General features: G+C 44.3%; 1 protein-coding gene across 1 annotated transcript in view; it reads right to left on the bottom strand.

Annotated features, from left to right (window-relative positions):
- The window catches only part of sacs (sacsin molecular chaperone), a gene marked incomplete at its 5' end in the record, with an annotated part of 36,929 nt that extends 22,808 nt beyond the window's left edge, over positions 1-14,121 (bottom strand). Inside the window, 2 exons of the mRNA XM_080542969.1 lie at positions 8,564-8,714; positions 14,099-14,121. Coding sequence (XP_080399095.1) covers positions 8,564-8,714; positions 14,099-14,121 — 174 coding nt within the window. The remainder of the gene's footprint in view (positions 1-8,563; positions 8,715-14,098) is intronic.
- Between the last annotated feature and the right edge of the window lie 375 nt (positions 14,122-14,496).

The raw sequence follows: 14,496 nt of genomic DNA, 5'->3' as shown, positions 1-14,496 counted from the left end.
CCACAGTAGTTACACACCCACAGCAAGTAGACACTCAGAAACGTCCTGAACATTTTGGAAAAGCAAATTCAGGCAGAAGGGCAGAGTCTTGGAGGTGCAGAAGGGCAGAGTCTTGGAGGTGCATGCACCGTCACAGACTGCCAATGCATAATAACTAATTACTAATTCAGCATGCTTATTTTCAAGGGGAAAAGCTACATATTGCACATTTAATGAATGGTCCCCAAGGGAACCTACCTTTTTATTGTTTTACTTTGGCTACACATGGTCAGAAGATGGCTACACATGGTCAGAACATGGCTACACATGGTCAGAACACATGGTCAGAACACATGGTCAAAACATACACATGAATTGCTTCAGTGAAGGCAAGGAAAGAGCAAGGAAAGTGCCCATCCTGTGAACTGGGCTTTTAGACATACAAAGAGCAAAAGGAGTTTAACAGGAGCATACAGGTGCTGATTCTGAAGCATGACACAAATTGCATAACCCTCTCCTCGACTGAAATTGAAAACCCCACGACCCCCCCCTCAATTCCCTCCATGTACCACCTATCATAAATAATGGTTAGTCCCTTAGTATGCAAGTTAGGGATTGAACTGTGCTTCCATGTAAAAATGTGAAATTTATTTCTCAGCCGTTTGAGCACTGATTTTTATTTATTTTTTTGCCAGGGGAAGACGGGGGTTTCATCGTGGTGGACGGTCGCAAACTTCAGAAGCCTGTTATATTATCTGCATTGGATGAGGTTTGCTGTCATACAATGATCAATCAATGTAGAATTATATTGATCACTACTTTGGATGATGTGATGTGTAGACATATTGCTATGCGCTCTGCACTGGGGCTCTCCCCGCGCTGACTGCGCGATTTAGGACAGCTGTGAAAGGAGATGTACATTTGATAAGTAAGTAAGCTAGCTAAGTATGTAATCTAGCTAACTATGATTGGAAACGATGTACTATCCAGTTGTGGAATTATATTATCTGCCCCGGGCTTACACAAGCTACTTGAATCATGCATTCAACTGGATGCAGAACTGGACGTAGTAGACATGATTCGAATGACAGGCGTGTGAAACTGCCATATACCATCTGCCATATATCATACCTCCACTATGATTGGAAATGAAGTAGTGTCCAGTTGTGGAATTATATTTAGTAGTAGCGATATTCGGAGTCTGGGGCAGTTCTTATGCGCTCTGCCCTGCTGACGATGCAGGACAGCTGTGAAAGGAGACAGACCAGGCAATGTTCAGTCTTCCGTTCACATTTACCGCAACCCGGGATTTTCCATGGAATTATACATGGTCTCGAGCAGGGTAATTGCCCGGGCGGATTTCCCTGGTCAGTCGCGTTCAGACATGCGCCGACACAGTAAATTCCATGGAATCTACTGGGCCAGGTAGGCCAAGGAAGGCTTCTACAGTGGATGACCGAAGAATGCTCACCATAATCAAGAAAAAAAACAAAAAACTGTTCCATAGAACAGGAACACTCTCCAGCCAGTAGGCCTGGTTGTGACAGTGACTACCATCTGACGTACAGAGGCTTCACTGCAAGGTACAAACCACTAGTTATCCTTAAAATGGATGGTCAGGTTACAGTTGAATAAAAAGTACCTAACAACCCTGCAGATATCTGGAAAAAACTGTGGACAGATAAGATCAATATTATCATGTACCAGAGTGATTGCCCATTTGGAGAAAAAAAGGGTCTGTCCAAGATTTAGGCTACGGCATACAACCTCATCTGTGTAACATGGTAGAAGAGGTATTATGGTTTGGGCATGTATAGCTGCCCCTAGAATTGGCTAACTTGTCTTAATTGATGATGCAACTGCTGATGGCAGCAGGAGAATATATTATGAAGTGTATCAGAAACAGCTTGTCTGCTCGAGTGCAAGCAAATGCCTAAAAGTTCATAGGGTGACGCTTTATCATACAGTAAGACAATGACCAAAAATGTACTGCCATAGCAACTAGGTTGTTTTTCAGGGCCCAAAACTGCAATGTTCTTGACTGGCCAAGTCAATATTCAGATTTAAATCCAATTGAATATGCAGCAGGGCTTGACATTAAGCTTTTTCAGGTACTTGTCCTGAACTTGTCTTTTACTTGGCTGAGAGCTCAAGTTACTTGTCCAAATACAAATATTTTGAAAAAGCAATATATGTTAGTGCAAATAGCCTAACACATTTGTCTACTACTGATTTGATAATGATGTATCCTTTATTAGCTCAGACTGGTGTTGAATACAGGGAAGACCAAAGTCATGCATTTTTCCAATAATAAGCGGGTGCCAAGTGCTCTTCCTGACATTGTATCATGTCAGGGTTCACCTATTGAGCTTGTGCCAAACTACAAATACCTTGGCATTCAACTGGACGACAGCCTCTCTTTTCAACTGCACATAGACAACCTTCTAAAGAAACTGAAATTGAAGCTAAGCTTTTTCTTTAGAAACAAACAAGTATTGTTTCTCAGCTGCTGCAAGAAAACGTCTGGTTGCTGCCACCTTTCTGCCTCTCTTGGACTACGGTGATGTCTTGTACATGAATGCCTCTGCTACCTCTCTTCAACATCTGGATGCAGTTTACCATGGCGCGTTAAGGTTTATAACAGGCTGTAAACCCCTTATGCATCACTGTGTGCTATACTCTCTGGTTAACTGGTCATCTCTCTCTATCCGCCGAACCCTTCACTGGTATACTTTCATTTACAAATCCATCCTTGGTCTGCTCCCCTCCTACCTTTCTAACCACCTGTCACGCAAGCAATCCGTCTACGGCCTTCGCACACAGGACATCATCACATACTCCATCCCCTTGGTCCGGACCAAGAAAGGCAAAAGGGCGTTCTCATTTGCAGCCCCTTCCTCTTGGAATTCTTTACAGCAGAGTCTGAAACTGTCTCATCTGATCCCTCTTTCCAGTTTCAAGCTCTTGCTGAGAGACATACAGTGCGAGTCCATGATTTGTTCTTGCAATTGAGTTGACCCTCCCTTTTGCCCATTGCTGACCCCTCCCTGTCCCTAGCTCTTTAGCTGTCTAGTTTTAGGTTTTGTAGTTTTAGTTTAGTTTTAGATTATATAGGCCAGGTTTTGTTTTAGACTGTTTTAGACTAGTTTTAGTTTTAGACTATGTAGTTTTAGTTTAGTTTTAGACTATGTAGGCCAGGTTTTGTATTGTATTTGTTTGTGGTGGATGTTGTATGCCCGTGAACAGGTCACACTTGAAAATGAGCCCTTGGGGCTCAATGTGTTTTTACCTGTATAAATAAAGGTTAAATTAAAAATTAAAAATCAGAAATACAATTTTACATTTCATTTAAAATGATTATGAAGAGGTAATCAGTGATTTCTTTTAGATTAAGATTGGCCACAAGGAATTAATAAATTAATTAATTTAGGAATTAATATTTAGAAATATTTACCAAAAATGCTTTGGGTAAGTACCCCACCCCCCTATTTACTAGCTTTTGGATAGTATCCTATATTCAAATTGAGAAATCTTCCTCAGCCCCCTCCTAAACTCCCATGGGTTGAATCCTGTTTCGCTGACCGGTGGTCCACCACCTACGGACCACCGTTTCTGCCTCAGATTGTCCAACTCCCGCACTCCACCAAGGACTTAGCCGTCACACTGGGATGTGCATCCACTTTCTCCAGCTTCTGTCCTTTCACTCTACCAGCCCTCTCCAAGATGGCCGCTGCACTGAAGCCGGCCTCATCGTCTCTGGACCCCATCCCTACCCCCCTTCTCAAAGAGGTGTTCGACACGATAGGGCCACACATCCTCTCTATAATCAACAGCTCGCTGGCCACTGGCATTGTTCCGCCCAGCCTCAAACAAGCTGTGGTCCAGCCTCTCCTCAAGAAACCTAACCTGGACCCCTCCAACCCCAGTAATTACAGACCTATTTCCAAGCTCCCAGTCGTGTCCAAGCTCCTGGAAAAGGCTGTCCTCAGCCAGCTGTGGCCCTACCTCCAACAGAACAACATCCTGGAGAAGTTTCAGTCTGGCTTCAGACCTGGCCATAGCACTGAGTCGGCACTTTTAAAGGTTTGGAACGACCTCCTCCTCATCGCAGACTCCAGGAAATGTGCTGCCCTGGTCCTCCTGGACCTCAGCGCAGCTTTTGACACCATAGACCACGCCATCCTCCTCGATCGCCTCCAGCAGGAGGTTGGCATCACCGACACCGCTTTGTCATGGTTCAAGTCCTACCTCAACAATAGAACCTACGCCGTCCACATAGCAGACTGCTCCTCCAGACAAGCCAACCTCACCTGTGGGGTCCCTCAGGGCTCCATCCTCGGTCCCATCTTGTTCTCCCTCTACATGCTCCCCCTATGTCTAATCCCTCAACGCTACAATATCTCATTCCACTGCTATGCGGACGACACCCAGCTCTACCTGTCAATCAACACTGACGACCCCGCCGATCTGAAGCGCCTGATGGACTGCCTCTGCGATGTGAAGGAGTGGATGGCCCAGAGCTTCCTACAGCTGAATGAGAGCAAGGGGGAAATCCTCCTCATCGGCAACACCACCGCCATCACTCAGCTCAGCACCAACATGGGAAGCCTGTCCACCCTTGTCAGACCACATGTCAAGAACCTCGGTGTCATCTTTGACTCCGAGCTTAACCTTGACCGACAAGTGAGCTCCGTCGTGAAGGCATGCCTATACCAACTACGCATCATAGCCAAGATCAAGTCCTTCCTCACCCCCAGCGACCTGAGGAGGGTCGTCCTCATGCTAATATCATCTAGGCTTGACTACTGCAACTCACTATATGCGGGACTTCCTGATAAGACCATCTACCGCCTGCAGCTAGTCCAAAATGCCGCTGCCAGGCTGGTGTCAGGCACCAAAATGAGGGACCACATCGCCCCTGTCCTCATCTCCCTTCACTGGCTCCCAGTGAAGAAGAGAGTGAAGTTCAAAATCTGCACCTTTGTTTTTAACGCTCTCAACAGTCTCGCCCCACCTTACATCAAGGACCTCCTGGACCAGTCTACCTCCTCAAGGCCCAGACCCAGGCTCAGGTCCGACGCCCAACTCAGCCTGAGGGTCCCACGTACCAACCTCAAGAGGAAGGGTGACCGTGCCTTTGCAGTGATAGCACCGACCCTGTGGAACGCGCTCCCTTCTGCCATCAAGTTTGCCCCCACTCTGGACTCCTTTAGAGCCAAGTTAAAAACCCACCTCTTCCAAAATGACATTCCCTAAACCTACTCCCTATTTGTTGTGAATTGTATGCCTGAGTTTTACGTTTAAGTCGTCTGTGTCTGATTGCTCTCTGTGTTCCTTGTCTTTGTCTTTATCTGTTCCTTTACCCGGGCTGCGCCCCGGGCCGATGTAAAAGTTGGATGGGGGGCGCATTATAAATGAAATTAACATAACATCACATAACAATAGAAGGTTGTCGGTGTTGTGCTGTTTTCAGACTCCCCCTTCGTATTACTTATAATATGACGTATTTAAGTGCTCTCGTAGTTCATTATTGTGGATGTTATAGCGTACATTGTTGGTTGCCTATCACTAGTCCCACCACTTTACCATACTTATGGAAGGCACTAAGGCAGTGTATTTAACAGAGTTTTGGGGAAACCTGGTCACATTAACAGAAACAGGGAGATTTCATGGACATACTACATACGTGTCAAAGTAAAAAGTCAAGTCCCAACAGTAATGTATGTTACTGTGGAATTGCCCTGTGGCTATAAAGAGTCATCAAATACTTTGATTTATTGAGCTATAGATATTGGCCACCGAAGACATTCATATTGACATATATGACATTCATATTGACATATATATTCATATTGACATATATGACATTCATATTGACATATATGACATTCATATTGAGCTATAGATATTGGCCACCGAAGACATTCATCAAATAAATACCAACTATCAAATAAATACTATTTTCCCTGCAGCCACTGTAATGACTTGTGAATGGAGAAATATACTTTATATACCAGGTCAATGCAACTTTATGAAATGAACAGGAAACAGAATGAGAAGTAAGATAATTGAGATGACAATTCCAATTTTCCAAAATGCATGTGTTGGGAAGAGACAAGCTTCATTGCAATGCACGTCATATAGCCTACACAAATAATTAATTTTCACAATTTTGTGAAAACCTGCATGTCTTGAGCTCTAATCTTGCCCCAGCAACAAATGATAACACACTGGTAACATGTACTCAGTACTGGCTGCAATCTCACTATATCACTTTATTGTGGCCAATTATAATATTACATTTCCCAATGTTATTATGTAATCAAACAAAGTGTCCCTGATTGTTGTTTAGCAGTGCAACACATATTCACAGGGCTTAAAGTGGGAAAAAACCCTGTGCCTGAAACTTTTTCTTGGGGAGGGGGGTCACAGTTTGAGATATTGGGAGAGCGGGTACAGAAGACAGCTTCTTGTCTCAATGTTTAAATGCATTAATACTATTTTATAGTCAATACAAAATATATGTCTCAATGTTAAAATGCATTAATACTTTAAATGAATGTGCAACAATACTATGTGCAATATGACAACCCTTGTGTACATAAGGTTCAGATATAGGAAAAGTTAGGATATTTATAGCATAGCATAGAGTACAGCACAGTGTTTTATTGTATAGTATAGTAGTATAGTAGATAGTGTACATAGCCTTTATTTATGTAAACCAGCTCTTTTCCCTTTTTTATTTTACCCTTGGCCCTCGTGTTTTTAGTCTTTTTCCAAGCACCAGGGAAGCCCCCCCTCCTAAATTTCGTTGTATGGTACCTGTACTGTATTACAGTTTTTCTCAATTGCTAAAACAGATTTCACAAAACTTTCCTCCATTTTCCCAAAACTCTAAACACAACACACTTTTCTAAAGCTACATAAGCAAAACCACACCTTCTCTCTTCAAAACTCACTCAAACCCTACCCCTAATCCTAACCCTAACCTTACTGTAACCCTAGCACCTAACCCTAACCCTAGTTTTCCCACATGTATGATAGTCATGCATAAAAATAAATCTGCGCTGTTGTCCTATCGAGTTTTACGTAAATAAAGGTTTGAAAAATGTTACCGTATTCCCACATGTACCGTAACATGTACAATACTGTACTGTATCACAACTCAATGCAAACACTACAGAGGATCCATTACACACAACAATACTCACTGAAAACAATGTTCAGGGTGTGATGTTTTTTTATTTATTTATGGAACTATACCACACACACACACACACACACATACACACACACACACCACAATCATTTGCAAGTGTCTTAAATTTTGAGTCGTTATGTTTAATGAATGAAGCCAGGTGTGTTCATTGTGTTAAAATGTTGCTGACTGTGGCAAGCATTTTGCATCACATGAGCTTTAATTTGAGAATTTGACATTTTGAGCAGAGTTTTTTGCAACTTGTGTTTTAGCAAGACAAAATGTGTTTAGATTTATGAGAAAAGGAGGATTGTGTTTTGTGAATTGTGTCTTCATGTGAAATGTGTTTATGGTTTTGGCAAATGGGAGCTAGTTTTATTAAATGTATTTAGAGAACTGGTCATTTGGTTTAGAGAATTGGCTTTTGTGTTTTATCAATTGGGAAAAACTAATGACAATAAAGACCATTCATTCATTCATAATACTGTTTTATACTTGTAAAATAGATGTCTTTAAAAGGCCAAACTGATTGCATCACTTATTAAGCCACTATCACTATAACAATACAGAATAAAATATATACATGTCTTTAAAAGAACAAACTGATTACTTATTAAGCCACTATCACTTATATTCTCCTTCTTGGCACCACGTCCCATAAGGCTTCCCGTCACTACTCAGGGTTTTTCCTGGCTCAAAATGAGGCGGAGGTGGTACCAGTGGTGTTTGACATCGGGGGGGACCCATGAAGCAGGGTTGTCTGGGGGTCCTTAAACGAGCATCAAACACTTAATTTCTTGCATTCTGGTGAATTGATATGCACCAATTTGTGCCCTTTCGCCATCAATTTATGGTGGAAATGTCATTATATATGTAAAGGAAAAAACAATATTCAGGCACCAGATGGCCATTCAAAATATTATGTAATATAATGCAATATAAGGCTCTCAGGCATTCTGTACTTTCAAATATGTATTCTCCTTGAGCAGTCAACATCAACTATCAGCTGTTTCGCTAGCAAACACGAAAGCTAAGTTATTTGTGAAACAGCGCCCCTGCCACCACGTCGGCGCAATGCCGCAATTGCAGTTTTTTTGTTTTTTTTTATTCTCCCGCGCCGGAAATCCGGCACTGTGCCGGAGTACTTTAAGCCCTGTATTCACATATTCTGTCAGTCTGTATTTACTCTGACATTATCAGAATGAAGCATTTTAACATATTCTATTAAGACCTATTATATACTGTAGAGTATAAAGCAATAAACAAAGGAGGACTATGAGGAGCAATGAAAGAAAACAATTGTCTCACAGACAGGATGTTGGCATTGCAACTGTGTGCTACGTAAAAAAAAGAAAGATTGGCTAATAAATGCTTTTCATTACTTACCACTTTCCCATTGTGAAGCAGCTGCTGCTCAGTGACAGGCAGGTCCGTGTCTTCGTAGATGCGTTGCTTGAGGTCTTTGACGGCTGTAGAATGAGGGACCTGGTAGGCCCTGTGGCCGATATACTCATGACGAACTGTCACCCATGGTATCCTAAAAACACACACAAAAACACACCGTTTTTTAAGTTTAAGTTCTCTGTTTTGCCAGGGAAGACCATGTGATTAAGAAGACAATAGAAAGCCAAAAGCACAGTGACAGATGGCATTCTTTATTGTGAAGCTTGGTCACAGGCATATAGCAATGTCCACTGTATCATGGTGATGTTCCAAAAGACCGGGGCTCGACTCCCGCATGGGGCGAGTTACTCTCCCAGTCACGGTACCTAACTACACTGTAATAGGCCAGGAACACACGTGTGGAACCAGGGGAGGCTGGTTCATTAGGGGCAATTGGACAATGCCCCACCAAAGGGAGAAGAGAGAGATTTTTTTCCTATGACTTCTAGACAGTGTTGCTTCTGAATATCATAGTCCAATCAGCTAGTGTTCTGTGGAGTATAGTCCAATCAGCTAGTGTTCTGTGGAGTATATCATAGTCCAATCAGCTAGTGTTCTGTGGAGTATGTTCCAATCAGCTTCAAGTCCCGCCCCTTTCAGGGCAACTTTCAATCTACTCGAAATTGCACTAGGCTGTTCTCGTAGACTTGCATGTAAAATCTATTTTGGTAACTTTAGGCCATTCGGTCATTTGTCTATGGGGTTTTGGGACATGCACAAAGAATCGTACGTGCTTACGTCATGTCATACGGCCGGCGTAGCTTTCAGATCACGTTCGTTCACCTGCTTCACCATGGCTATGGCGGCTAGTAATGTTTGCTTCGTGTTTTTATTTGTTTTGTTCGTTTTGTGTTTTGTGTAATATGTCTATTGGCAACATTCTACTGCTGGTCTTAATTATCAGCGACCGTCTCCGCTGCCGTGCGACCAACACGCAGGGGGAATATGGAACTATACAGCAAATCACACAGCAAACCACTACCGGACTTTGTAAACAAATTGAACAAATGGATTAGAAGGAGGCATCTTTTGTTCCCAACTTGATGATATTGCAACTGGACCTATTACCGAAGTCAAACTTGTGTAAGTAAGTGAATCATCTGTCCTTCAGTCATGATAGGAAAACCAAATCGATGCTGGGAGAAGGAATGGCAGACTGTATTCTGATTGTATCTTCTATGCTCTTTGTATGTTTCTATGCTCTTTGTATGTTTCTATGCTCTTTGTATGTGTCTTGGTGTAGGAGAAACGTAGGACCACGTTGGAAACAAGTGTTTCGGTACACGTTGACGTGTAGAAACTGTAGAGAGAAAATTGTAGAAATTGTAGAGAAAACTGGGGGGGTAGAGGTGATGAAGAGGTCTGTACAGGGGGGGGTAGAGGGGATGGAGAGGTCTGTAGAGGGGGGTAGAGGGGATGAAGAGGTCTGTACAGGGGGGGTAGAGGGGATGAAGAGGTCTGTACAGGGGGGTAGAGGGGATGAAGAGGTCTGTACAGGGGGGTAGAGGGGATGAAGAGGTCTGTACAGGGGGGGTAGAGGGGATGAAGAGGTCTGTACAGGGGGGTAGAGGGGATGAAGAGGTCTGTACAGGGGATGAAGAGGTCTGTACAGAGGGGTAGAGGGGATGAAGAGGTCTGTACAGAGGGGTAGAGGGGATGAAGAGGTCTGTACAGGGGGGTAGAGGGGATGAAGAGGTCTGTACAGGGGGGTAGAGGGTATGAAGAGGTCTGTAAAGGGGGGTAGAGGGGATGAAGAGGTCTGTACAGTAGGGATGCTCCGATTTATCGGCCACCGATTTAAATCGGCCGATTTCACTCCAAATGACTCGATCGGTGATCGGCAAAAATGGCCGATCGCAAAAACCGATCTTTTTTTTTTTTTTTTTTCCTGGGGAAGACAGATAACTGAACAGAAAACATAGGAGGACGTAACAGTATGTAAACCATGAAGGCCACGTTTATGATGTCTTTTATACAGCCATATCGACTGACTTGGGCTTCAGGCCCTAACTGGGTGATAGGCCAGACCTTTACTATGCCATAAAAATGGGTCTGCGTTTGCTTGGTGCCTAATGGATCAAAACTTTTGTCTAAAAAGCAAAAAATATTTAGGCTATCCAGTCAGTTATGTATTTTTTTAAAAATCGGTATCGGTATCGGTTGATCTTGAGGAAACAAATCGGTGATCGGTATCGGCCCCAAAAATCCAGATCGGAGCATCCCTACTGTACAGGGGGGTAGAGTGGATGAAGAGGTCTGTACAGGGGGGTAGAGGGGATGAAGAGGTCTGTACAGGGGGGGTAGAGGGGATGAAGAGGTCTGTACAGGGGGGTAGAGGGGATGAAGAGGTCTGTACAGGGGATGAAGAGGTCTGTACAGAGGGGTAGAGGGGATGAAGAGGTCTGTACAGAGGGGTAGAGGGGATGAAGAGGTCTGTACAGGGGGGTAGAGGGGATGAAGAGGTCTGTACAGGGGGGTAGAGGGTATGAAGAGGTCTGTACAGGGGGGTAGAGGGTATGAAGAGGTCTGTACAGGGGGGTAGAGGGGATGAAGAGGTCTGTACAGGGGGGTAGAGGGGATGAAGAGGTCTGTAGAGGAGGGTAGAGGGGATGGAGAGGTCTGTAGAGGAGGGTAGAGGGGATGGAGAGGTCTGTACAGGGGGGGTAGAGGGGATGAAGAGGTCTGTACAGGGGGGGTAGAGGGGATGAAGAGGTCTGTACAGGGGGGTAGAGGGGATGAAGAGGTCTGTAGAGGAGGGTAGAGGGGATAAAGAGGTCTGTAGAGGAGGGTAGAGGGGATGAAGAGGTCTGTACAGGGGGTAGAGGGGATGGAGAGGTCTGTACAGGGGGTAGAGGGGATGGAGAGGTCTGTACAGGGGGGTAGAGGGGATGGAGAGGTCTGTAGAGGTGGGTAGAGGGGATGGAGAGGTCTGTAGAGGTGGGTAGAGGGGATGAAGAGGTCTGTAGAGGTGGGTAGAGGGGATGAAAAGGTCTGTACAGGGGGGTAGAGGGGATGAAGAGGTCTGTACAGGGGGGTAGAGGGGATGGCGAGGTCTGTACAGGGGGGTAGAGCTATTCTCATGCTAAAATTGACTGTAAATCCAGATTTTAAAGTTGATATTCTTCCCCGTGGAGCATGCCCCCATAACCTGTGCCCCACCCAAACATTTTAGCACCAGCCGCCACTGTGTGGAACAGAACTTTGTTTCCTTCACTCTTGCTTGCAGTACATTCATTAGTATTTAGATCACTTCACTAATGGCATGTCATTAATGTCAAGTGTTTACTTTTGGAGTTTTGGAGGCCAGGTGATGTTCTTGCTTTTTGATTAAATATAAAGGACATAGAAAAGCACTTGAACATGGTGAACACTGAGTTTAGAGAGCCTTGCAAGCAGTCTATTGACTATATTAACTGACTATAAACTATGTCTATACCCCCAGAGGGTGCGGGTGGGCCCCCACACCTCCACAGCCCTCAGCCTCAGCACTGGGTCACCCCAGGGCTGCGTGCTAAGCCCCATCCTCTACAACCTCTACACCCACGACTTCACCCCCGTCCACCCCAGCAACTACATCGTAAAGTTTGCAGACGACACCACCGTGGTGGGATGTATCTCGGGGGGGGACGAGGCGGCGTACAGGGATGAGGTAGAGCAACTGAGCAAGCTGTGCAAGGTTAACAACCTGCTGCTAAACAAGTCAAAGACCCAGGAATTCATCGTAGACTTCAGGAGGAAAAAGTCCGAGATCCAGCCCCTGCTCATCGACGGAGAGAGCGTGGAGAGAGTCTCAACCCTCCGATTCCTGGGACACAACATGCGGGATGACCTGGCCTGGAAGGACAACACTAAAGGCACCATCAAGAGGGCACAACAGCGGCTATACACCCTGAGATGCCTCAGGAAACAACACAACAAGCAGGAGATACTGGTGGCCTTCTACCACGGCGCAGTGGAGAGCATCCTCACCTTCGGCATCTCCAACTGGTTCCACAGCTGCACAACAGCGGAGAGAAACGAGCTACAGAGAGTCGTGAGAACAGCACAGAAGATCACCGGCACCCCCCTCCCCTCTCTGGAGGAGCTGTACAACACACGCTGTCTCAGGAGGGCCTCCAAGATCTCCAAGGACCCGACCCACCCTGGGCACGTACACTTTGTCAAGCTGCCCTCGAACAGGAGGTACAGGACCCCGGCCGCTAAGACAAACAGACTGAAGGACTGCTTCTACCACAGGGCCGTCAAGGCCCTGAACACAGAAAAGGCCTAAGTTCTGGGCCCAGGACAGTCCGGACGGATTGTATGGCAGCTAGTGCTGAGGCACAAACATGTACATTTTCAAGCCTGCAAACTGTGACACTTTAAAATAATGTGAAAAAATACTTTTTGTGCAATATGACAACCCTAGTTGACTATCTGTGCAGTATAGTACAGTGGATTGTGTACATAGCCTTTATTGATGTAAACCAGCTCCTTACCTTCTTGTGATTTTATGCATCTATGCTTTTTCTAAAATGTGTTTTCTTTTTCCTTTCCTAACACCAGGGGAGCCACCCCTCCTAAATTTCGTTGTTTGGTACCTGTACTGTAGCAATGACAAATAAAGTCCATTCCATTCCATTCCATTCCATTCCATGTCTGCTCCATCTGTCGTCTGTAACATTAGTAACATTTCAATAGTATCTGCACTACAGCTGAGACGTTCATATCAGAAATAATCAAAATCCTCATCAAAGATTTTCAGGTTGGTAAAATATTACCATAATAATGTCGTTCAAGTATGGTGGAGACATGCCAGCGTGAGCAGAAATGACTGAACTGCACTGCATAGATTGCATGGCTTGTCTGGTGAAACAAGGAGATGTTTTAATCTCGATATGCTTTGCCTTGCAAAAAGCAGGATAGTGTACTTATGCTGTAGTTATGCACATATCTAGTTTTAAGCACAGACTTTTAATTACAGACAGTTTTCTATAATAACAATATCACACAAATATGTCAACATCGATATATCTAGGCTAATATTGGCCCACCCATATTGTGAGGATGTTTTTTTTCTTATGCAACACTTAGGCTATTGATTGTTTGTATTGTCAGCAAATTATGGCCAACAAAGAAGTAGCTTTGCCTATTCAGCAAGCCACTTGTGTTTCAGTATTTCCACTAGATAGATAGATAGATAGATAGATAGATAGATAGATAGATAGATAGATAGATAGATAGATAGATAGATAGATAGATAGATAGATAGATAGATAGATAGATAGATAGATAGACAGACAGACAGACAGACAGACAGACAGACAGACAGACAGATAGATAGATAATTTGCTAAGAGCAATTCTGACATGATAAAGAGGATTTGACTGACATGCACATTATTAAACACTTGTAAACCAAACATAAACGTATAGGCTACTGTTGTTTTTGCATTCAGGAGTTGGGCCTAGGTTAAGGCAACAATAGGATCTAACTCACCATGGGTGTGGACAGTTTGCCATGGCTTCCGAGCCTTGTCCTGGCTAGGGCCCCGGGTTAGGGCGCACATCCATGTTGGGGCTTCTGGGCTTCTGCACTGAGGGCAGCAAATTCCACCCGGAGAAAAACTGAGAGAGGACCGCCTGACAGCGTTTTTTTTACTTTGCTTTCATTTAGTTGTTTTTTCTTTTCGTCTTTTTCCACAGTTGTAACGTGTAGTCAGCCCATGTTGAGGTTGCAGGAGGCTTTATTTAATTACCTACAATGTCTCACTGCAGTCCCCCGTTATCCGCTGTTCCTCTTATCCTCTTATCCCTCCAGGACATTCATTTCATGTCATTCGTTTTCCAGTTCTTGGTCGTCATTTACACTGTCCGTGTCCCTGAAAATGGCAACAT

This window comes from Nansenia antarctica, assembly GCF_963989245.1.
Source record: "Nansenia antarctica genome assembly, chromosome: 12".
In the NCBI taxonomy this organism is placed as follows: domain Eukaryota; kingdom Metazoa; phylum Chordata; class Actinopteri; order Argentiniformes; family Microstomatidae; genus Nansenia; species Nansenia antarctica.
The sequence above is the reverse complement of the archived record's forward strand: the minus strand, read 5'-3'. Positions and strand labels throughout refer to the sequence as shown.